At 37.4% G+C, this 24020-nt stretch overlaps 4 protein-coding genes across 16 annotated transcripts; 3 read left to right on the forward strand and 1 right to left on the reverse strand.

Moving 5' to 3' along the window:
* Positions 126-6159, forward strand: LOC18788036 (DUF724 domain-containing protein 7). 5 transcript variants are annotated; one of them, XM_020559538.1, is made up of 10 exons: positions 126-752; positions 2134-2577; positions 2906-3014; positions 3136-3180; positions 3258-3430; positions 3877-3951; positions 4060-4156; positions 4514-4618; positions 4942-5100; positions 5172-6159. In XM_020559538.1, exons 1-10 carry the CDS (start codon positions 288-290, stop codon positions 5843-5845), a joined length of 2346 nt encoding a protein of 781 aa, XP_020415127.1. In that variant the 5' UTR covers positions 126-287; the 3' UTR covers positions 5846-6159. The 5 variants fall into 5 exon arrangements, with proteins under 5 accessions (XP_020415127.1, XP_020415128.1, XP_020415130.1 ...); XM_020559539.1 differs by having other exon boundaries at positions 2909-3014; XM_020559541.1 differs by lacking the exon at positions 3877-3951.
* Positions 10857-17290, forward strand: LOC18788034 (long chain acyl-CoA synthetase 1). 5 transcript variants are annotated; one of them, XM_020561008.1, is made up of 22 exons: positions 10857-10980; positions 11481-11529; positions 11663-11832; positions 11974-12137; positions 12315-12378; positions 12480-12569; positions 12648-12704; positions 12829-12877; positions 13454-13530; positions 13635-13674; positions 13750-13844; positions 14078-14245; positions 14415-14525; positions 14726-14813; positions 14912-14978; positions 15048-15123; positions 15497-15614; positions 15772-16017; positions 16109-16248; positions 16395-16577; positions 16675-16794; positions 16898-17290. In XM_020561008.1, exons 4-22 carry the CDS (start codon positions 11992-11994, stop codon positions 16946-16948), a joined length of 1986 nt encoding a protein of 661 aa, XP_020416597.1. In that variant the 5' UTR covers positions 10857-10980; positions 11481-11529; positions 11663-11832; positions 11974-11991; the 3' UTR covers positions 16949-17290. The 5 variants fall into 5 exon arrangements, with proteins under 5 accessions (XP_020416597.1, XP_020416598.1, XP_020416601.1 ...); XM_020561009.1 differs by having other exon boundaries at positions 11709-11832; XM_020561012.1 differs by lacking the exon at positions 11663-11832.
* LOC109948322 (pentatricopeptide repeat-containing protein At2g13600-like) lies at positions 17774-19648 on the forward strand. Its single transcript, XM_020561013.1, has one exon. The coding sequence runs from the start codon at positions 17783-17785 to the stop codon at positions 19367-19369; it is 1587 nt and encodes a 528-aa protein (XP_020416602.1). The 5' UTR covers positions 17774-17782; the 3' UTR covers positions 19370-19648.
* LOC18788079 (probable pre-mRNA-splicing factor ATP-dependent RNA helicase DEAH2) lies at positions 19505-23908 on the reverse strand. Of its 5 annotated transcripts, none has more exons than XM_007221494.2 (7): positions 23451-23908; positions 22398-22600; positions 21214-22298; positions 20703-20828; positions 20372-20610; positions 20133-20251; positions 19505-19956 (listed from the first exon to the last, which is right to left on the reverse strand). In XM_007221494.2, the coding sequence occupies exons 1-7, from the start codon at positions 23745-23747 to the stop codon at positions 19833-19835; spliced, it is 2193 nt and encodes a 730-aa protein (XP_007221556.1). In that variant the 5' UTR covers positions 23748-23908; the 3' UTR covers positions 19505-19832. The 5 variants fall into 5 exon arrangements, 3 of the variants coding, with proteins under 3 accessions (XP_007221556.1, XP_020416596.1, XP_020416595.1); XR_002270971.1 differs by having other exon boundaries at positions 19507-19956; positions 20703-20803; XR_002270970.1 differs by lacking the exons at positions 19505-19956; positions 20133-20251 and having other exon boundaries at positions 20464-20610; positions 20703-20928.

Here is a 24020-nt window from a genome sequence, read left to right on the forward strand (position 1 = left end):
CGTAACTTTTAATTATAAAAATATATATGAAACTCACAATGTGACATGCATGCATCTAACGGTTAGAAATCACTACGCTCAAGCGAGAAATGATGTGCTTAACATTTTCTTTCAAGAAAAAAGAGTGAAAGCACTCTTCTTTTTTCTGTGTTAAAACAGAGCTACTGTAAATCTTGGTAACAGCGTCTCCCAAAATTACAGGTTTGACCGCGTAGATTGGTAGAGAAAGTAGTTATACTACCGAAAGTACCCAGTACCCATTTTAGGGTTTTTGCTATTCAACAACAATGGCAGGCTTGGAGGGCAACGAACACCAGCAGCAGCTCCAATTATTCAGCGTAGGCTCGGCCGTAGAAGTGAGGAGCGACGAGGAAGGGTTCAAAGGCGCCTGGTTCAGAGCCACCATCGTCACAAGTCCCACAAACTTAGCCTCAAAGAAGAGGAAAAGGGCCTTGGTGGAGTACAAGAGCTTGGTCACCGAAGATGGCTCTCAGCAGCTCAAAGAGTACGTTGATTCGGCTTACTTGAGGCCTGTGCCGCCTCCATTGGGTGACCAAAACTTTGAGGAGGGTGACGTGGTCGATGCGGATTATAAAGATGGATGGTGGACTGGAGTTGTAAAAAAGGTTCTTGACAATTCCAAGTACACAGTGGTGTTTGAATTCCCTCCAGATTTGATTGAATTTGAGAGAGAGCGTCTCAGATTGCATCAAGATTGGGATGCTGGCAAATGGGTTCGGCCCAATAAGCAGGTATGCTATCTTGGTGGTGACCTGGGCTTTTTTTTTTTCTTTCCCTCTTAAATATTGTTTCTTTCGTTTTTTCTTGGTGGGTTTTTTTTCTTTTCTTTTCTTTTCTTGCGGTTAATTAGTCTCTTAATCATGAGTATTCATGCATGTAAGGAAAGCACATTACTGTGAAGTCCGAAATGGTAATTTTTTCTCTGCAACTAGTGCTACAAATGAATTACAGCTGTAGCTTTGATGGAAGTTATTCTTAGGTTTAATATATTGTTGAATCAGATACTGCATTTTGTGACTGAAATGTAATATGATATTGATGGGTTGTGTTGATCTGTGTACTGTGTGGAATTAGGGGGTGGTATATGTGGGTTTAATTGATTTTATGAATTATCTTGAAATCTGATCTTTTATGAAATTAAATGGCTCCATTGGATGTTTTATTACCACATGTTCTTCCTAGCGTAATAACATGTTTGAACTTATAAATGTGAAAATTAATGGATCTATGCAAATGCGATTATCCGAATGGAAAGTAACCGCATTGCTCTAGCTTCTTGCTTATTCTATTCAGTTCATTTTTAGGTTTCATAACTCGATTAACAAATAAATGCAATTACTTGGGGCTTGCATAGGCTTTGTGCATTTATGAATTTGTCCTTTTCAGCTAGAATTGAAAATATATGTTATGGTTAATTTTATTGGGATTCAACTGATCTGATATTTCAATGGAAAGCAAATGGAAGGGTCCATTTTCAGCTCGGGATCAGATGTAGAAGTTAGGTTTGACAAAGAAAATTTATTTGATGATTGGTTCCCTGCAATTGTTCTAAAAGAAATCGAGGATAAGACCTTTCTGGTGAAGTATGAGAATTCAGATGCTAGGGTTCAGAAAGATACTGTAGATTTCCATCCTATCCCCCCTCCCCTTTCTCATTATACAAATAGAAGTTATGAGTTGCTCAAAAAGGTAGATGCTTTCTTGATATTTCTTGGCGGGCCGGTGTTATTTCCAATGTTTTAGCTGAGAGGCTGTATACCATCATTTCAAGCACAGGATTTAGGGTAAGGAACTTAGTTTCTCAGTCATAAGACCCATTCTGGAATGGAAAGATGGTAAATGAGTTGGTGGATCGAAGTTATCTATTTTTCCGAGTATGAGAGAGAGAGAGAGAGTGTGTGAGAGAGAGAGAGAGAGAGAGAGAGAGAGAGAGAGAGAGAGAGAGGGGTAGGGGCGGGGGGGATTGGAGGAGGGGAGGAGAGAAGGGTGTCTTGGAATACAGTGAGGTTTCATATTTTTTGTAGCATTAGCTGCTTGCTTGAGTTGAAGTTTAGCTAGTGTCTCTTATGGATTATATTTATTTTATTAGTAACTAATCAGACTTCCTTCCAGGAGGTATTGGCTGCTTCAGATTCTCCACAAAATAAAGATCATGTATTGCATGCTCAAAACGATTCCAACCATGTTGAAGTGGCTACTCAACTTGAAAATTTGGGTGCTGTAGAGGATAACCCTGAATCAAAAAATTCAGGGAAGAGTCTTTTGGAGCAGTCAAGTTATCCCCGGAGCATCAAGAGCAAAAAGATGTTAGCCCGTAATGTTACTGCTACAGACTCGGGTCCTTTAAAAAAGTTAAAGGATGACAAAGCTGCAGAGGCCACATCATCCATTACAGCCATTACAGCACGTCAGTTGAGGAAAATGCCTGACAATAAAGAAATGCTCCATGAATTAGCCACAGTGAGTAGAGGAGTTAGAGGAACAAGACGATCAAGAAAACCTGTTGTTAGCCATCAACTTCTTAAAACAGAGAGCTTGCTTGAGGAAAATAATGTTGTGAGTTGAAATGTCTTTCCTTAACGTTTATTTTCTTGTGTCAATCATGTGATGCAATGTGTCATTGATGCCACAATGTTTGTTGTTTCCATGAAACCGGTCACACACACATAGCCGGTGCACACGTATTTCTTGTGCCTAAATGATTGGTTACAGTGGTTAGTAGCAGTGCTATGTCTTAAGTATGTAGTAGAAAAAATTGATCTGGAGTAAATGGTGTGTTGTCCTATTTCCCCTTCCTTGACAGGCATTGATAATCTGGTCACTACTTCCTTAATTTTGTTTTCTGTGACCCCGTGTTTATGATCAACATATTCGTTATGTGTAGAAGACTAAGGAAGAGAGAGACGGTGAAGTGGATAGCCAATGGGTACATCCTGTAACAAGTAAAGGAAGACGTACAAAGTCTCCATTTGGAAGCCGATTGACCCAAGCAGGTAAATATGTGTACTGCATAGCCAAAAGACAGAAAAAGAAAAAGGTATATATGTTCATCAGTAGACCCTGCACTGGTTGGGTTTCTTGTTTGAAAGAAATTTTGTTCTTTATGCTTTTCAGGGTATATCTGTGCACTGCCTAGCCAAAAGAGAGAAAAAGAAAAGGGTATATATGTTCGTCAATAGACCCTGCGCTGATTAGGTTTCTTATTTGAGAGACATTTGGTTCTTAATAATTTGCAGGTAAGGAAGAGTACGCAAGTGTTAATTCTGCTGGAAAAATAATTCAGAAGGAGGGGATAAGTAAGGAAGCTGAAGTGCCTCTCACTGTCAGGTCAAAAGCTAAGGAAAAGGATGGTTCACTGGCTGAAAATCCATGCCAGCTTCCTAATGATCCTGCACAAGAAAAGAGCATGGTAGGCTATATGCTAAAAAAAAGGACCCATAACCAAAGGAGTAATAAATAATTTTAAATTAAACTGCTTAGTGGGTTCTCCCAGTCCCAGAGAGAGCTAGAACTATGCTGTTCTCTAAGGAAAGAAAAAAATGGAATTCGTTTGGATCATTTGAGAAGGGATTAGCCATGTCACTTCTTGTAGGCAAAGTGGATTGTTGTTTGGGTGTTAGTCGTCCTGAGCCAGAACTTGATTTCAAATTGCAAATTACTAAAGAGAAAAATATATAAATCATGTAAAATAAAAAACGAAAGAAGTGTAAAGTTTCTATTTAATGATTTATCTATTCTATGGACTAGGCCCTTTTATTCAAGTATGTCGAAAAGTAGGAACATGAAACATTAGGGATTTAAGCTATCAACAATGACAACATTGGATATTATCTAAAATAAGCTATTAACACTCAGGTTATGTCAGCTGAACTTGGCAGTGATTCAATTTTCGCTAACCTGCTCCGTAGCCTGGTTCTTTTTCCAGACATGGTATAATCATGGAGTGAGAGGTCCACAGTAAAAATTATATTTTATGTACTTATGTTTGTTTTTCTACTCAATGCTTTTGCCTATGGATGTTTATCTGTATTTGAGCAGGAGTTTAAGCAGCAACCAGCTGGCGGAAGTACTCATAAAAGAAAGAGGGGCAGACCTCGAAAATTAGTGGTTGTAGGCCCACAAGCTTCAGAAGGAGGTAAAAGGCCTTCAAAGTAAAATCATCTTTTGATATTTTAGATTCAGTAAAAGTACATTTTAAGCCCTCTAGTTTGCTAAGTTTTAGATTGAACAATCTCAACGGCGCACTTCTCAAGGTATTTCAGTTTGGTCCCTTTGGTTCTAATTGGATCAATGTGAACTATCTAATTTTCTTATTTGTGTCAATTTGGTCTCTCTAGTTACCGTTTGACTGTTAATTGACATTGTTCAAATGGAAGCTATTAGCAACCTATAGGGGGTAACACGTGTACTTTGGCCAACTTATCTCAAAAGAAAAGATCTGTTACTTTGGGCAATGAATTTTTTGTTAAACATCTATGCTTTTGGATTGTAGTCAAGGGGCAGAATGGATTGGGACAAGTTGCCGATGGAAATGTTGCAGAAGATCAGACGCTTGAGGAAGTTGCTTTGCATGTGCTCAGAGGGATGGACTCTACAGGTTTGAGATTGTGCAACTTGGTTTCATTTTTCAGCCTATCAGTGAGGAACTCTTAACATGAGAAGCATTCATAGAAGAGAGGAAGGACATGAAGCAAACAATACTTCTGAAAAGTTACTGGAAACACGAAAATTTGAAAAGAATTAACTATTTTCACCATTTGCACACAATTAGATTGTTTCAAAAGGTGGTCTAGCTAAACACTTCCTTCCTGTCTAACAACTCTTCTCAAAGAAAAAAAATTAGAGTCAAAGGGAGTATTTCTTAGCTTTCGATTGACCTTGTGTTTTCTGGAACTGGAACCATATCTGGAATTTTTGTAGATTCACAAGATGCTTCTAGAAGAAAAACAGCTGAGTTTCCTGGAACAAGGTGCATGACAAATGAACCTGCAAGGACCTGTGTTGGAGCAGATGATGATGACAGACCTTTATCCATGTGGTTTGGAGGGATGCAGCATCCTGCAAGCGTGGGTGAATCAAGTAAGCTACTTCCTATATTAATTTTTTCCCTGTGGAAGTAGATAATTTGACTGTATCTGTTTTCTTTATAGGATCATCCCCTGATGGGAATTTTAGAGAACCAGTTGAGGTAGCAAGGAGGGAATCTCTTGCAGTTGATGCAGTCAGTGGCAGTGGGCAAGATGAGAAAGGAGGCTTGCCTTTTGTTAAAAGCTCTCCTGTGTGGAAGGCAATTGAAACATTAGAAGTATTCAGAATGATACCACAAAGTCCGCACTTCCGTCCTTTGGGTCAATGCAAAGAAGAATATCGTGAGGGATCAGCAATTGGCAATATGATAACCTTTTCCAGACTGGCGGAGAAAATATCCAGGCTGCACTTTGATGAGCCCAAAGATGTTTTCAATAGCATTTTAGAGAGTCTTCTTGACCTGGAAAAGTATGGATTTAATGTAACAGTTCTACGTGAGCGCGTGAATCTTTTATTGTCTGTTAAAGAGAGGCAAGGGCAGTTTCAGGTCGAGTCAAAAGATGCTGAAAGTAAGATCAGGGAGCATTCTCATGAAAAGACAAAGCTTGTAGAAGAGGCCGACTGTTTAGCGAAGAAAATAATTGAGTTAGAGGAGAAACAGGCATCAGTGAAGTTACAAGTGGGGGCGAAAGATCTTGAGATTGCTAGATTGCAAAAGCTTGTGGATGCCATGAGTGAAACCATTCAGAGTGCTCGGTCGGATTTTGAAAAGCTAGCTTCAGCTCCCTTGAAATAGGCCTTTGCTTAACACCCCTGAAGGGTGGCGCACAGCATATAATGAAAGTTGTAACAATTTGTTCCTCTTAGTAGGGATGTCAAATCTTAGGCATCAGTTTGGTGTTCCTAGTACTAATTTTCAATTTTTAGTAGCTAGTCTTCACTACTTGATTGTTTCCTGAACTCTGTTGGTTTTCTTCCTTCTGCACTTTGATTTTCATTTGTCATTGTCAAATATTTTCTTGGGAGTCTGGGGGGATAAGAGCAAATTTGCCCAATCATATCATTAGCCTGTTAACAAAACAGAAATATAAAAGTTCTTTTCCTTTCTTCTCCTCAGACCAAATAAAACACTCCTTTTGTATATCTCTTTTCTGGGAGTCCACTAAAGGCTCATGGAGCTCATTAATTCGACTTTATAGCTTAAGGTATTTTATGATCTTGCTCAAGCATTGGAATTATGGTACTTAGAGATGCTGTTTTCATTTACTGTCATTTGATTGAGGCTTATGCACAACTATTTCGAAATCTCGTGTAATCGCTGTGTAAATTTTCTTTCTTTATTTGATGGCCGTAGCAATTCCATTAGTGAAGGGGCAATAGAGAATGTACAACGAGATGAAGAACATAGCCCCAAAAAGACGGTGAAATTTTCCTAATAATTTAATTTAGCTCGTTAATTATAATGCTAATAACAGCATTTAACTGTGACTAGAAAATTTCCCAGGAAGATAACCTTTGTGCTATTAGGTCTCAAATATGTTGATAATTATTCATAAATTTAAAGTTGTCCTATATATTACGAGAATTAAGAACGAAATCGCCTAAAATTATTCATTAGGCTAGGGATTAACAACGTCCCTGAGGGGACCGAGTTGACGGGGGAAATTACCATTCCGAATTATTAGTCAGGAAGCCATACGGATTAATATACGGTAATCTTGAAGTTGATAGTATTTGTGATTAAGAATCATGAATGATTTCTTTTATTGTTTTTGCATAATTATACACAAGCATACAGAAGAGAAAATGATTCGGTTTGTTAGTTGTCACGTCATAAATTTCATTTCAAATTTGAAGACATATAAAAACAAGCTCCAAATATTAAAAGCACGCACCTAACCAAGTCAAAATCTTGGCCGTGCCATGAATGTGTGCTGTCCAATATCTTATGTCACGTCTTCTAAGTTTAATGGACAGAATTAATTCCTCAACCAAATGAAAAGCATAGCAACGTTGGGTTGTGGTTCAGAAAGTATACCAAGTCCAAGACATGCTGCTCTTCTGGTTCACTTGGTAGTTGGTACCGGTGGGAAGAGCTTTTCCTATTTTTGGTCCACTTTTGTTTGGTGACCAAATAAATTCTTCTTCCTCTCTTCTAACACATTTTCATAACTCTTCGTATTGCTTTCTTCTTTTAAGACTATTGACATGTTACTCTTGCCATATCGAAATGAACCTTAAGGTTTCAATTTCATAAATTTGGTATCCAACGTTTTTAAATTTGACCAAATTACGCCATCCATCAACTTCATCGTTAATTTTTCTGTTAAATTGATGACGTGGTAAGTGTGGTACCCACTTTGATGCTGATGTATGAAAAAAAAAAAACAATACAAAAAAAATTCTCGATGAGATGGGGAACAAACACCCAAATAGGCTGCCTAACCCACACTTGCTATCATGTAATTTGCACGCTTGGCCTGAAATATAATTTGGAGTAAATTCTTCAAAACTATCGTTCTTTTTTTTTTTTCCCTTTCTTTTTCCAATAAACTTCTAAGTTGGAGAAGAATACATATAAGAAAATTCTCATATATTTTGTTTGGTACTTTTTTATTTATTGAGAACTTGTATTTATAAGACTTCATCAATCGTTAGTTAATAAGATAACCTAAGCCAGCAAGAGTTTAAATTAAATATATATTAGGTATATTAAGTTGTAATAAAATATGAATATGGTAATCTCATGCAGTGCAAAGCCCCACATTTAAATCGAAGGAAATTTTTTTTTGAGAGAGAACGAGGGAGACAACTAAAGAGATTAATCAATCAAAGGAATCAAAAAGGAGAAAATGTTGTTGTCATGGACTGATGTGGTGGTGGTGCATTGTACGCAGAAAAATTTGTCATGTGAAACATCTTAATTTTGAGGATTGGTGTTATTCAATTTTGCATTCCGAGAAGGTTTTAATGAGACCGTCTCTTAACATGTTAGTTTCTGACTATGTATTATTTTCTTATGTGATTAATGAAGAGTGCTGTTATTTTTACTCACCTGTCCTATTTTTCCACCCATCTTATTTTAAAAAATTTAAAGATAAATTTATCCCTCTGTAAAATGACTTCTAAAACCCTAAAAATAAAACAAATTTTAAAAAGAAAATAAATTTTTTCTTTTAACTCTCCATATTATTTCCATCTTCCTGACCTCAACAAATCCAGCGAGCACTGATCTACGCATCCCAATCCTTTGAAAAGTTAAAAAACAAATCAAATCAAATTCTCAACTCCACCTTTAATATTGTGTCAGGGTTGGTGGGTGTTGAGAATAAAGGCGAAATTGTCCTTCAATTTTATTCCATTTTAAAGATTTTTCAGTCTGATGAACCTACATGCGGGTCCTTATTCCATAACATCACTTCAATTAAAATCCATGGTAGTCTTGTTGGTCGTAGCTGTGTTGTTGTGGTGGTGGTGTCATGGCCGTGAAGCCACGAGTCAAATAAGAGTTTTTCTATTTAAACCCCACACTTTTCTTTGTTCATTCCAATACTTAAATCATTAAGCTCTTAAGTTTTATTATTATGTAAAAGGACAAAAAAGGTCATCCAACTTAATATTTAACTCTAATACATCTATACACACACCATACCACTTTTCATATTAAGTTTCAGAAAAATACAAATCTTTTGGGGTTGAATTTCTCTATAAAGCAAATAAAGAGAGGATAGTAAATAAAGATCTTCATATTTTATTTTTCTATCTCTGTAATAAAAATCTTTAGGGGGTTGAATTTTTCCATAAAGCAAATAAAGAGAGGAAAGTTTGGAACTTGGAAGAGTACATAAAGAAATAGCAATAAAACTGAAAGTCTGAAACCCCAAAAACACCACACTCTGTTTTAACTTGTAAAAAAATCAGTGTTCTTTAGTTTGTTTGCCAAATTGAAGATGAAATTGGACTGTGTGTGTAAAAGTACGGCTTACTCATGAATGAAAGAGGATATGAGTCTTGTTCTAGTTTCTTTGCCTCCCAACTCAACTACTTAAAACATATTATTTTTCTTTCTCTGTAATAAAACCATAGCTCTAGCTAGTAGTGAGGGGCAAGATAGCGGGATGTGGATGTGAGGTGATGAGTTTTTATTTTTATTTTTATTTTTATTGTGTGTATTTAGAGGTAATTTGGAAAGATATTGGGATTTTCTTAAAAATTGTAAACATTTAAATTAAAAGTTGAGATAAACTTAAAGTATGGAGTGACTAAAGAGAAGTGCTTTCTGAATTTAAATAGAAAAAACTCTACAAATAATCCTGTAAGCAATTGAAAGCCAAAATAAAGTAGATGTGATTTTGACCAATTGCAAGTTCAATTTTGACCACTGAGTATCTGTCAAGAGAATGACAGTTTTCCAGCTACTTAATTAAGGTGCATTATGAGTCTTTGTTTTCACCCGTGCAACTACCGCCGGAGTTCACTTACTTCAATGGCAGATGAAATCATAAAGCTGTCTGGGTAGGTTTTGATTTTTGTTTTGGAGACCATATATATGCAGGGGCAGCACTGTGAGATCCTCAGTCACTCAGTAACGAAGAGAGTGGATGGTTGAGATCCTCAGTCCCGCTGTCAGTAGTTCTTATTGGCGTGCGATTTGTAAACTTTTATATAAATTTAAATTAATGGCAATTGGCAGTTGGGTGTCATGCATAAGTCCTTTCAACTCGAGGTTGTGGGTATGCCCTGGCGTTGATAGTGAAAGTAGCCAATTTCCCTCTAAACTTTTTTTTTTTCATTAAAAAAAGAATAGAAAAAAGAGTGGTTTGTTATTATTGGTTAAGAAGATAAAGACGTTATAGAAATTGTCGCAGGGTCATTTATAATTATTATCTATATCTATATATATAAAGCAAAAGGTAGAGAATGGTGAAATATTCAAAATACCAGAAAATGCCCTTTGTTAATTCAAACATTAAGAATTGAAATTATTAATTAAATGAGGATAATATGGTAAATTCACATTTTTTAATATTAAAAAAATTAAAATTAAAAACAAAATAAGATAATAGGTCCTACTTTTATGGAACATAACTACCCTGTTATCTTTTATTAATTCTAAAAATAAAATAAAAAAGAAAAAGAAAACCAATTGGCACATGCGTGAGCATGTGTCAAGGGGCTAGTATATATAAAACAAAAGATAGAGAATGATGAAACATTTAAAATACCAGAAAATGCCCTTGATTAATGCAAACATTAAGAATTGAAATTATTAATTAAATGAGGATAATATGGTAAATTCATACTTTTTTATATTAAAAAAAAGTAAAATTAACAGAAAAATCAGATAATGGAACATATTTTTATGGAACACAACTATCCATTATCTTTTTTAATTCTAAAATAAATTTAAAGTTTTCTAATAAAAAGCTTCTCACAGATGCAAAAGTGCGTGCGAAGAAGCTAGTAACTTACTATAGTATCACAGGTTTATAACAAAAATGTATCTAAGCATTATAGAATATAGTTTATTATTGTAAACATTACTATAATTAAGCAATAATATCATCCCTCCCTAACCCCGAATTCTTAATCAAGTCCTGTTTTTTTCTAGTGCACATGGCCGGTTTCACTTTATTTGTCCTTTTAGTACAAATGATGTAGGATGAAAAAGAAAAGATAAGTTTTGTGGAGGACTTATATATGTAAATCGTCATAAATGATGATCAAAATGATCCAAGTTAGGGAGGCTGGTTGATGTGAATAATTGAATGACCTATATCCTTCCCACCTATTATTTCAGCCAAATAACTATTATCATTGTCCCTATCCTTCTCCTGTTTCTCACTCCATAAATATTTGAAGCTGCACCACCACCACCACCACCATTTGCATGACCTCACTTCCAAGCTCCATTCCAATATTCATTCCTCTGTAAGTAGTAATAATTCTCTCTCTCTCTCTCTCTCTCTCTCACACACACACACACACACACACACAGAGAAGGACGCAAATGTATGCAGGTATACTTAACTATAGTCAAAGATTTATATATGTTTGTACTAAGTATGTTTTTGGATTCACAAGGATTTTGTATGCATATAATGGTGTGGGTTTAGGATGTTTTTATTTTCTGAACCCCTAAAGGGTGTCAAATGTGGTTGTGTTGTACATGTCTGCCTTGTTTTCTGTATGTATGCTTTGGTGGCGTCATGTTTGGTTGGATTGATATCAATTATAGTTGTCAGGGACTTGAGATTATAAATTGCTTCTCTTAAAGACTCTCATCTACTCTGCACCCCCCCCCAAAAAAAAAGAAAACACTTCCCCCCTTCTGCATGTTGTTTTTAAGGTTCTTCTTCAGTTATATATTTTCCTGTTTTTTACTGTTCAGAGACTTTTTGTTATAAAATAAATTCCTTTCTCCCTTGTAGATTCAAGTACCTCAGACGGTTTGCTAAAATTTTGCTGCACTAATCAGTGGTTAGTGTGTACTAATTAATGTGGGTTGGCTATTCAGCCCATAGGTTGATCAGTAATTTATTTATTTTTGTTAAAATAATTTGACAGTAATATGGTTTTATAGATTTGCAACTTAATTAATTCTACTTTTCAGTTTAAACTATTTAATTGAGTGGAAACCATGGATATGGTGGTACCAGAATTTCGGAGGGCTTGCCTAATGAAAGCTGATAGCGCTCGTGGTTTACGTTACAGTGTTATTTTCTGACCAGTTTAAACTTTTGGGTTTGCTTTACATTGGCCGCTGATTTTGACAATATATAGGTAGGAGTAGGAGGATGTGCTTCAATCTTCATTAATTCTGTCTTACCTTCTAGTCAATTGTTCACACATAAACTACTGAATACTTCATATATAAGTATAAGTGTTTGTGTGTGCTCCCATGACTCTATTTTGTACATCCAGGTTTCACAACAAAAACCAATGAAGATTTTCTCAGTTCCAGTTGAGGAAGGAAGGGAAGGCCAGGATGGCAAGCCTTCAGTTGGTCCGGTGTACCGTAATTTACTCTCCCAAAATGCTTTTCCCCCACCTGATCGCCAAATAAGTTCATCTTGGGACCTTTTCAGGTAATTAAATAATGTTTTGTAATGACTACTATCAGATGTACTTGAATGTGTAAACTAATTAGAATTTTACTGTTACAGTAGTCATTAATTCCTATGAAGATAGTTACCTGTTTACAGTAGAAGCAGATCCTTGTACACAGTTCATTTCTTTGACAGTTTAAAAATGTTGATGCGCAGTCAATCTGTTCAGAAGTATCCTGGAAATCGGATGCTTGGATGGCGTGAAATTGTTCGTGGGAAGGTGAAGTGAAGTATATTTAAGTAATGCAGAGATAATTTACCAACACATCTAGTAGATTTGAAAAGTTATTTTTGACTTCAGTACTGTTATATGATCTATAGCCCGGGCCTTATATTTGGAAAACATACGAGGAGGTTTATGAGGAAGTTCTGTGTGTTGGTTCTGCGTTACGATTATCCAGTGTTGAACCAGTAAGCATAATACATAGTTGTGGATTTTGGCAGCTGAAACTAGTCTCTTTCCTGGCTTTGATGATTATCTTGTAACAGGGCTCCCGGATTGGGATTTATGGCTCAAATTGCCCCCAATGGATTATGGCAATGGAGGTTGGTTTGGGCATGCTCTTTAATCCCGTTTTGCATTTTGCTAATTTTATTTTTCTCTTTTCTTATTATGATTCTGTTGTATAAATCAACCATGTGATGAACAACTTGTTTAAAATTTACGCAGGCTTGCAATGCTCACAGTTTGATTTGTGTGCCTCTCTACGATACCCTTGGTAAAACAATATTCTTTCTTTTGAGAAGAGTTCCTGCCTTCAGGCTCTCTCTCTCTCTCTCTCTCTCTCTCTCTCTCTCTCTCTCTCACACACACACACACACACACACACACACACACAAAAGTAAAGATTTAAACTTTTTTGTCCTCAATTGTCCAATTGATTTTATGCAAAGTGTGGGTCAAGATATTATAATATGCACAATGTACTTACTTTACTAGCTTTGCCAAGAATATCACCTTTATGACAGGCCGATTCCTTTTTCCTTGTGATTAAGGCTCAATATTCATTTGGAGTTTGTGTAGTATATCTGCCTTGCTAAATGAGAAGCAGGACAACTATAATGTACATTACTCTATTCATTGGCATTTTGCTTGAGGCTATCTAGCCTGCCAGTCTTGAATCAATAACTTTCCTGCCTTCTGTAAAACTTAGGAAAGCTTGGAATTCTGTTTTCGGTAACTTTTCATTCTTGAAACTATGAGATGTATCCTTTTAGTTTCGTATTTGAAGTGGTCCATTGACGCCAAGACTTTATTTGAAGTCTTAATTATTGTGTTATTACTTATAATGCAGGTCCGGGAGCTGTAAATTATATTGTAGATCATGCAGAGGTTGAGGTTGTTTTCATCCAAGATAAGAAAGTGAAAGAAGTGAGGAATAAATATCTCAACCTGCATTTTAATCAAATCATATACATGATCAGTTTCACAAGCACTAGATGGTTCTGATTGGAAACAATTACTTTTCTTTGCAGCTATTGAACCCGGATTGTAGATCTCTTCAACGACTAAAAGGTGAGGAAGACTATATAATCTATGTTCCCAGCAGCTGCTAGAAGGCCTTGTACTGATCTTGCTTGTGTTTTGCAGTTATGGTTTGCTTCACTTCATTGACAGAGGAAGAGAAGGAAAATGCAGTGCAGCTTGGGATAAAACCATACTCATGGAACGAGTTCATTGAGATGGTTAGTTTCTCTCTTTTGATCAAAAGAACCAGCAAAACAACTTTATATTTCTTTGAAATAGACAAGTACTAGTAATGCTCTGTATTTAAAGTTTAAACCTTTAGAATCCCAGTTTTCCTCTGTGTAAATTGTAACTGTAAAATGTATGGCCATGACTGTCTTTATTGCATATCACTACTACTCCTTTTCCTTCTTTTTTTCCCCCAGTCGTGAGTGGAGTTTTTCGTTCTCAGGGTAAACAAAATCCGTCAGAGATTCTTCCACCCCAGACTGAAAATATCTGCGCAATTATGTACACAAGCGGTACCAGTGGAGATCCTAAAGGTGTTGTGATAACACATGAAAATGTTGCATATGGTGTGAGAGGGATTGACCTTTTTATGGAACAATTTGAAGACAAGGTAAGCATAAAATATGATCCTCTGAAGGCTCCGATACGTTGTTTTCTATACCATACATGTGTTTCCCTTTTCCATGTTTTCAATTAGTACCTGAATACCTTGTTAGCTAAGCAGAAAAAGAATTAAGTTTGTTCTACTGACATGTGCATTAATTTATGATGTTGAGTAGATGACAGCGGATGATGTGTATCTATCTTTCCTTCCCCTGGCTCATATCCTGGATCGCGTGATTGAGGAGTATTTTTTCCGAAATGGTGCTTCTGTTGGCTACTATCATGGGGTATGCTACCAGAACTTTTTATATCTTGAATGCAATAAGTTAAATCTTTCATATACTTCCCAAACTGTCCTAGAATCCAAATGATATCAGGGAGGATGGAGCTCTCAATTCACCTTCTGATGTTCCATTACACTCAAGACTCTTTAAGTACCTTTCATCCCCTCTGTTAATCATAATTGCATTGATTCTCTTATTTGAAGGATCTTAATGCATTGAAGGATGATATGATGGAGTTAAAGCCAACACTTCTTGCTGGGGTGCCTAGAGTTTTTGAAAAAATACATGAAGGCAAGAAATTTTTTGCCCGTGGTCTGTCTAAAAAATAAAACTATATAGTTTTATTGATTTGAGTTAGATGTGGTAATTCAAACTCATCTGTATTTCAGGTATAAAGAAAGCAGTGTTAGAGCTCAATCCCAGAAGAAGGAAGATTTTTGACATTCTCTACAGATAGTAAGTTGGCATTTATTAATTCCATGGTATTCACTTCTATATGAAGCTAACCCTTCTTTTGGTATACAGCAAACTTGCTTGGATGAATATGGGGTATAAGAACAAAAATGCATCACCATTAGCAGATCTGTTAGCCTTCAGGAAGGTTGTATTTTTCTCCTCTGATTTGATATTTTTACTTATAAAAAAAGAAAAAAAAAAATCTTCCCACAAAAGGAGCTTTCAAGCTACTTATATGTGATCTTATGGATTTCAACACAAAAATGAAAGTTCAAGTCTCAGGGGATTAATCCTTCTAATTTGTTAAATCAGACATAATATTCCTTGGCCATAAACCCTTAACTGTTAAAAATATAAAATCTCACATTGGAAATTTGAAGATTTTGGATCACAATATATAGTATCTTGGGCCTCTACTCTAGTTCTAACGTAGTACTTTTAGATCATTAACCTACTTGAATGAAATGGGTCAAGTCTTCCCACATTATGGTCTTACTTTTCATTTTCAATTTTTTAAGATCAAAGCTAGGCTGGGCGGTCGGCTTCGACTTATAATTTCTGGAGGTGCACCCTTGAGCTCTGAGATCGAAGAATTCTTGCGGGTTACTTGCTGTGCTTTTGTAGTCCAAGGCTATGGTAAACAACTCTGTTTTCAGCAGTAAACATATGTGTATGTATATAAGTACAGACCATCATAGCATTCTCGCCTATGGATGATTTTGAATCATGGAATTCTATACAGCTTGTATATTCATAATTGAAGTGGTCAGATAGTTGTGGATAATTCTTTCAGGGTTGACCGAAACTTGTGGACCGACTACTCTTGGCTTTCCGGATGAAATGTGCATGATTGGAGCTGTTGGTTCTGTAAGTGTATACAATGAGCTGCGCCTGGATGAGGTTCCAGATATGGGCTACAATCCACTTGGGAATCCTCCTTGTGGTGAGATATGTCTGAGAGGGAAGACTGTTTTTTCCGGCTACTACAAAAGTCCTGAATTGACAAGAGAAGCCATAAAAGATGGCTGGTTCCATACAGGTTCATCATGATCAGCATATCTTTAAAGCCATTGATTTCCAGTAATTAATTTCATTGAAAATATTAAATATATGTCGTCAATATTCCTCAGGGGACATAGGTGAAATACTTCCAAATGGAACCATCAAGGTGATTGATAGGAAAAAGAATCTCATTAAGCTATCCCAAGGAGAGTATGTTGCACTTGAGTATTTGGAAAATGTCTATGGTATTGCTTCTATTATTGAAGATGTGAGCTTCTCTTCTCTACATCCTGGTTAAATTTAAAGTCATATACAAGATCTGTGCACTCATGTTTCCATTATTCGTACTCCACGAGCTTCTGTTATCTAACGCTCTGTTCGGTGCTGCTGTGTTCCTTTGTCTTTATTTCGAAGATCTGGGTTTACGGAAACAGCTTCAAGTCCATGCTTGTTGCAGTGGTGGTACCAGAAGAAGACACTACCAAGAAATGGGCTTATTTAAATGGTCACATGGGTTCATTTTCTGATATTTGTTCTCTTGATCAGCTAAAGAATCATATCATGGCCGAGCTTAAGTTAACAGCTGAGAGAAACAAGGTAAGTAGTGTCTCTAGTTTTAGTACCTTACTGCATGAATTGCAAGTTGAGATGGAAAAATATTGATTAGTTTCTATTTATTTGTGGTTTCAACCAGCTGCGTGGCTTTGAACACATCAAAGGAGTCATTGTAGAACCTCGCCCCCTTGACATGGAAAGAGACTTGGTGACTGCAACTATGAAAAAGAAAAGACATCAACTGCTCAAGTATTACAAGGTAAATTGGCATTCTTCATTGTGAAATTACTGTTTTTTTTTTTGGGGGTCAACAAATTACTGTTAATTGTTAAACAACTGTAAAACTACTTGGCATTTTACAGGTTGAAATTGATCAACTCTACCAAACTCTGGATGGAAGAAAATGGTCTTGAGCCATCACCAGTATAAGATGTTAAATTGTATAAGGAAGCTCCATTATGTTTATGCATTATATATGTATGTATACCAAACTGAGAGCACTTTACTGAATCGTTTATAGTAATCGGGTTGTGTTGTAGCAATATTTGAATTCCCAGTTACAATATTCAGTTTTTAGGCTGTCAATGAGCATTGAACAGAATGCATGAAATGAAACATGCGTTCCTTTAGTTTAGGGTTTAGGGGTTGGGAAGAAGTCATCCAAACAGTTCACACCGATCAAATCAAAACAATACGAACAGTTTGGTTTAGTTTTTCCACTCAAAAAAGTATAGTGTTAGACTGAATTGAACCAACTTATCGATTTTCATCACACATATTGATATCGTAGAACCATTCGAATTTAAAATTCTCTCTCTCAAAATTTCTCCATCTTCAACGGTAAGAAAATATAACATATTTGCTTCATTTTTTTATGGAGGAAATAACCCAACCAAATCGGTTGCCAAAGAATTAGTTTTGTTGGATTCCGCTACTAGTTTGAGGCCTAAACTAAACCCAACCAAACCGTGATGTTAACATCAAATCTACATGAGATATGTTGTCTCAGTTTGGAGCTGCGCCTTTCTTACCGTTTTTCTCACCACATTTTTTTTGAGAGCTCGCAGCATTCTCTTAACCTCTCTCTTTTCTCTTCTTCTTCATAACTTGCATTGCACCCTAATTTTAAACATTTGCTCGTGCAAACCCAGTTTGTTTAACTTTCAAATTAACACTTTCTCTTTTCCTTCACAAATTTAATGTGAAGGACTTAGCTGCATTAAAAATATATTAGTTGACTATGCGTCATGCGCAGGCTAGAGAGATCCCTGCTCCTAAAAAATTACCGCCAGCTTTGTACACTTTCAAAAGCCAGTTTCAGTCCCATGCTCGACACTCGAGGCTCAGACCATGCGCGTCTGTATTTTGATGGAAATCCTCCATCCCGGAACATTTTGTCATGCAACAGAATGCTTGCAGCGCATGTGAGAAATGATCAAACGCCAATTGCACAGGACCTGTTTGATCAAATGCTCGTGAAAGACGTCGTTTCGTGGAACACCATGTTGACGGGTTTGCAGAAAGCCAAAAACCCACACGGAGTTAATCGATGCTTCTTGCAAATGAGAAGAGATGGCTTTAGACCAAGTGAGTATACCATCTCGACGGTACTCAATGCCTTTCTGGGCACAGCGTTTAATGTTTCGGTATCGCAGATTCATGCCCTTGTAGTCCGTTTGGCGCTCAGCTCAAGCGTGTTTGTTGGGTCAGCGCTGATCAAAGGGTATGCAAATATAGGGGATCAGATTGCTTTAAGCAGAGTGTTTGATGAGATTCCGATGAAGGATGTCTCGTCTTCGAATGCATTGGTTTCGAGTTACATGGAACTGGGGTGCACGCTCGAGGCTCAAAGAGTTTTTGATGTCATGCTGGAGAGGAATATAGTTTCTTGGACTAGTTTGGTAAGCGGGTATATCAACAATAAGAGGATCAACAAAGCTCGCTCTGTTTTCGACAAAATGAGAGAAAAGAATGTGGTTTCATGGACTGTTATGATCAGTGGGTATGTGAAAAATCAGAAATTTATGGATGCTCTGGATCTTTTCCTCTTGATGTTGAAATCGGGGGCTCTGCCGAATCACTTTACATTTTCAAGTGTGTTAGATGCATGTGCTGGTTGTTCTTCACTTATACTGGGGCAGCAAGTTCACTCGAGCATCTTAAAGCTTGGTAGGCCGGATGATGTCATCATGTCAACTTCGCTTGTTGATATGTACGCAAAATGCGGGGACATTGAAGCGGCATTTTGTGTTTTTGGATCCATGCCGAGAAAAAATTTGGTGACATGGAATTCAATCATAGGAGGTTCTGCGAGGCATGGACTCGCAACAAGAGCATTGGACAAGTTTGAGAGAATGATCAAGTGTGGTGTAAGGCCAGATGAAGTTACATTTGTAAACGTGTTATCGGCTTGTGGGCATGGTGGGATGGTTGAGAAGGGTGAAAATCTATTTAACTCCATGAAGGCAAAGTTTGGAATCGAACCAAACGTCGAGCATTACGCATGCATGGTCGACCTCTATGGGAAAGCAGGCAACCTAGAGGAAGCGGAGAAATTGATACATGGGATGCCATTTCAGCCGGATGTTGTGATTTGGGTTGCATTCCTTGGTGCATGCGTTTTGCATTCAAGTCTTCAACTAGGTGAGTTTGCTGCTAAAGAAATTGAGAAACTGAGAAATGACCATCCCGCAATATATTCAACGCTTTCAAAGATCCATGGCGAAAGAGGGGCATGGGACAGTGTACTAGAGTTTAGGAAAATTATGAAAGAGAAACACATTCAAAGGCAGATTGCAGGTAGCTGGGTCGAGTCTCAATATAGAATAAGATGAACCACCAATTGAAGGTTGCAGATTTTCATGCGCACCAAGAATCCAACACAGTCTTTTTCATTTTTTCGTTTTTGCTGCTACTCTTCTTTTTCAATCTTTTGCTAGCACTTTGGTAGTGGGGAGAAAAAAGACTTCCATTGATAAAAAAATCATAATATAAAGCGGCGTAAGCCTTTATGTCAAATTTTAAACTGCTTCTTAATCTTGAATACCGGCAAGATTATCACATCCAAGATTAAATAACAATAGCGGATACGATACAAAACTATAGACTAGGGAAACTAATACTCCAAGAAAATGTTACAGAAACATTGAAGGCCCTTCCCCAGCTACAATGACAAATGAGCAGCTGAGAGACGCAAAATGCTTAAATATGATGAAGAATCTTAGACCAGCTCTCACTGATTGCGCTTTGTTACTCAGACAAGAATCCGCAGATTCCGAAGATGGATGGGTATCAACTTCATTTTCTGTTTTTGTTTTCATCCCTGTCCTCCCGCTTCTTGTAAAGCTTCTCAAGAACACGCTTGGCTTCACACTGGGGAAAATTCGCCAAATCATAGTAGTGGGGTGCTATATCAACAAGCCTGTAGAAATGGAAAATTTGAGAGATTACACACAGGATAACGACACAAAAATTTAGATTCACCTTAACAAATGACTCTAACCATTACTCAACAGCTATACAAAAAATAAATAAAAATATAAAACCTTGAGAGAGAGAGAGAGAGAGAGAGAGAGAGAGAGAGAGAGAGAGACTAACCACTCCCCACGAATATCTGTCACTGTACGGATAAAATTCCTGCTTGTCAAGACATATTCGTTGTAAATCACCCATTCTGGTTTATGATCCAAGCAATTTGACGGATGCAAATGTACCACCTGCCAAATAAGATCATACATATAATACATATTAGGAGCCAACACAAATACTGATAAGGGAAAAAAGGGATGACAGATGGTCCAAATGGAAAGATAAAAGTAAAGAATAATTTCACATACCTGGTTATCTTTCACTGTCAGGTAGTGTCCAGTGCGTTCCAGGTGAGCCACCTGCATGAAATATCCAGCTAGCATGGCTTTTCTTATGTTTATGTAGTAGTCACGACTATTGAAATCAGTACTGCATAACTTCAGGCTAAACCGAGCCATTATGCGCACTAGTTGCTGCCTGACGTTGTCTGCAGACTTCAATGCCCTCTGATTGACAAAGTTCTCGTAGCACCACGATGGATCCTCATCTACAACCCATTCAAAAATAAGAATTTTATACCAAGACACTGAAGAAAATAACTTCAAATCAGTATTGAAATAAACAGATAGATGTACTTACTGTTTTGCTTGTATGCATGATACACGTTCAGAAGCGTGAGATGATCTCCATCAATGTGTCCAAACCTAGCTTTTGCCTCGTCTGCAGCTTTTTGAGCCTCCCTAGGCCGGACAAAGCAATTGGGTACTAAGAAATAAATTGGTTATCACAGACGAGGCCCATGGAACGTTAGCAGATGCATAGAGGCGAGACGACACCATTTGCTTCATGAGATAATACTGAGAAACTGCAACTATCTGCATCAGCACTTACTTAAAAATCCATAGGTACATGCCAACCGGGGGCATGGAACCCAGACAAGACAGTTGCTGATGACAACCTAATTTGACACAGTACCACTTCAACCACATGCATATGCATTTGCATGCAGTTGTAGCAGTCAGGACAACACGTGCACAAAAAAATGTATGTACACATAACAGATCAATCGGCATGCAACCAAGAATGATGCAGCCTGACCTGAACCAAGACAGACACAACTGAGAAAGCGGAAGAATAAAGAAATAAGTACCTGAAAGCATTGCAGATATTGACAAAATTTCATTTGAGCAGTTGAACTCGGGGCTAACAACCAGCATTTTTGACATCTGAGGATCTAACGGGAACTCACTCATAATCTCCCCCAGCTTCGTCAAGTTACCATCATCATCCAATGCGCCCAAATAATTCAAAACCTCTAATGCTCTCATCAATGTCTCAGGAGCAGGGGGATCCATAAAATCAAAATGAACCAAATCATCTATTCCTAGTTTCTTCAAAGTAAGAACTGTATTTGCAAGGTTTGATCTCAATATTTCTGGATATGTCTGTGGTTGAAGATCATTATGGAAACTTTTCTCAGTATACAGTCTGAAACATTTTCCTGGCTGAGTTCTTCCAGCACGCCCTGACCTCTGATGTGCACTTGCCTTAGAAATTGGAGATACCAACAAGGATTCAACACGCACTCGTGGGTTATAAACTTTTTGTTTAGCAAATCCCGGATCAATAACATAAACAATTCCATCTATAGTGAGAGAAGTTTCTGCAATGTTTGTTGACACTACAATCTTCCTTCCAGGAATTCCGCCTTCGTTTATGGGAGGAGGAGCAGGATCAAATATTTTCTGTTGCATTGCTGGAGGAAGAGTTGAATATAGAGGGACCACTTTCACAGGACCAGCCTGGTCACCCAGGTTTCCAACTTCTTTGTTAATTTTGCGGCATGCATCTTCTATCTCTTCCTCTCCCGTTAGAAAAACAAGTATATCTCCTGGGGTCTCATACATATGAATCTGCACGACTGTTCGAATTGCCGCCTCCAGATAATCCCTTTCAGGTTCCTCTGTGTAAAAAATTTCCACTGGATGAAGCCTTCCAGGAACTTTCATAAGTGGTGCTCCACTGAAATAACCCTGAAACTTTTCAGCCTCAAGTGTAGCACTCATCACAACCAGCTTCAAGTCAGGTCTGTTTCTCAATACTTCCTTCAGAAGCCCAAATAGAACATCTGTTGCTAAAGTTCTTTCATGAGCCTCATCAAGAATTATCACACTGTATCGCTCTAATAGTGGATCTGTCATTGCTTCTCTTAAAAGCATTCCATCCGTTAGATACCTGCCACACAATAAAAATGCAAATATGTAAATTATGTATCCCTAGGCTCTCAGCTAAAAGATTCCGTAAAGAAAACAAAAACAAAAAAGTTGAGCTTACTTCAGCACTGTTCTGGCACTGCTGCAGTCTTCAAAACGGATGCTATAACCAACCTCTTCTCCTATGGTTACATCCATCTCTTCAGCAACACGACGGGACACTGACATTGCAGCCACTCTACGGGGTTGGGTACATGCAATCATCATCTTCCTACGTTTATCTGGAGTTTCCGAATCAACAGCTTCCAAAACAAATTGAGGGATCTGCAATAGAGAAGCACATATTGAATTTAGTGAACTTCCAGTAGGTAATATTCTTAGTTGTGTTGGGAAAGTGGTACACATTATAACATTCAGCAAAAAAGAGAACTATTTATAACAGGGCCTTTGGAAAACCAAGACTTCTACATTCAAATAACACAACAGCCACTGGTCTTTGGGTAAAAGGGCACCCTCTGCCAAGGGTGACAAATTTGGTTCAGCAAGTTGGGTGAATCAGTAAATTCTACCAAACCAAACAAAATGAAGGAATGAAACCAAAAGCTACTTGCATTATAGAATTAAATCATTACCATGCAAAACATAAGTCGACTGCATGTCATATAAGTTTCACAACTGGGCGTTAAAAAAGCAATGCACAACGTGGTGGACGACTACAAGAAGTTCTAAAAATTCCACTTTCTTTTCTCTCAGTTTACCTTCCTAAACAACACAATATTTACTATTATTTTCAAGCTAACAGCAATAGTAATGCAACTACCATTAAGTTTAAGGGTCACCTTTCATCGAGTTTCTCACCAACCAAAGATGAAACGTAATCTTAGCTCATTTTACGAATAAATATTCATTACCAAGTGCAAAATTTCCATTCCACTTTCTTTTCTCTCAGTTTACCTTCCTAAACAACACAATATTTACCATTATTTTCAAGCTAACAGCAATGGTAATGCAACTACCATTAAGTTTAAGGGTCATTTTTCATCGAGTTTCTCAGCAACCAAAGAAGAAACGTAATCTTAGCTCATTTTACGAATAAATATTCATTACCAAGTGCAAAAGTTTTCAATGCTACCATAGAGACCAAATTAAAGTAAAAAGCCTTGCAGAAACAAACCTGGGTGGTTTTACCACTACCAGTCTCACCAACCAAAATAAGAGACTGGCTGGCCTTGAGAGCTTGCAAGAACTCCTCTTTCTGGTGCCAAACAGGCAAAGTCTTCCTCTTCTCAAGGATCTCATAATACCTCTGCGAGTAAGGCTTGCCGGTCCACCTATTGATCAGATTGCTCACCGCGTTATGATTCGCTGTGGCTCCTGCACCACCGTTCGATTTACTCATCTTCGCTGATGAGACTGAGGTCTCGTCCACCACGTCGAACAGGCTCACCTTCCTCTTCCTCTCCGTACCCATCAATCAAAAACCTTAACAGCGCAGAAACCCAAAAGGCTATCAGTTGGATCCTAACGAAGTCGGATAGTATCCGAATCGAGGGTTTCTCTTCCCCTATTTACTATTTAGCCCTAAAATTAGCAAACCCTAGAAGATAGAAGAAGATTGAGAATTTCAGGGAGAGAGGCTAGGGCTTTTGCATTGTGCAATTAATATTATTATTAATAGGGAGGTGAAATTTCAAGAATTATACTTTAGTCCCTCTTTTGTTAACTTTTTTCTTTTTGGGAACTT

This window comes from Prunus persica, chromosome G3 (genome assembly GCF_000346465.2).
Source record: "Prunus persica cultivar Lovell chromosome G3, Prunus_persica_NCBIv2, whole genome shotgun sequence".
NCBI classification, from domain to species: domain Eukaryota; kingdom Viridiplantae; phylum Streptophyta; class Magnoliopsida; order Rosales; family Rosaceae; genus Prunus; species Prunus persica.

Coding starts and splice junctions, on each gene's coding strand:
- LOC18788036 (XM_020559538.1), top strand. CDS start 288: ATGGCAGGCTTGGAGGGCAACGAACACCAGCAGCAGCTCCAATTATTC. Junction 4,619..4,941: donor CAGAGGGATGGACTCTACAG/GTTTGAGATTGT, acceptor GAATTTTTGTAG/ATTCACAAGATGCTTCTAGA. Junction 5,101..5,171: donor TGCAAGCGTGGGTGAATCAA/GTAAGCTACTTC, acceptor TTTTCTTTATAG/GATCATCCCCTGATGGGAAT.
- LOC18788034 (XM_020561008.1), top strand. CDS start 11,992: ATGAAGATTTTCTCAGTTCCAGTTGAGGAAGGAAGGGAAGGCCAGGAT. Junction 12,138..12,314: donor TCATCTTGGGACCTTTTCAG/GTAATTAAATAA, acceptor GTTGATGCGCAG/TCAATCTGTTCAGAAGTATC. Junction 14,979..15,047: donor TTTGACATTCTCTACAGATA/GTAAGTTGGCAT, acceptor TTTGGTATACAG/CAAACTTGCTTGGATGAATA.
- LOC109948322 (XM_020561013.1), top strand. CDS start 17,783: ATGCGCAGGCTAGAGAGATCCCTGCTCCTAAAAAATTACCGCCAGCTT.
- LOC18788079 (XM_007221494.2), bottom strand. CDS start 23,747: ATGGGTACGGAGAGGAAGAGGAAGGTGAGCCTGTTCGACGTGGTGGAC. Junction 22,299..22,397: donor AGTGCCAGAACAGTGCTGAA/GTAAGCTCAACT, acceptor ATTGTGTGGCAG/GTATCTAACGGATGGAATGC. Junction 20,829..21,213: donor AATATCTGCAATGCTTTCAG/GTACTTATTTCT, acceptor TTTATTTCTTAG/TACCCAATTGCTTTGTCCGG.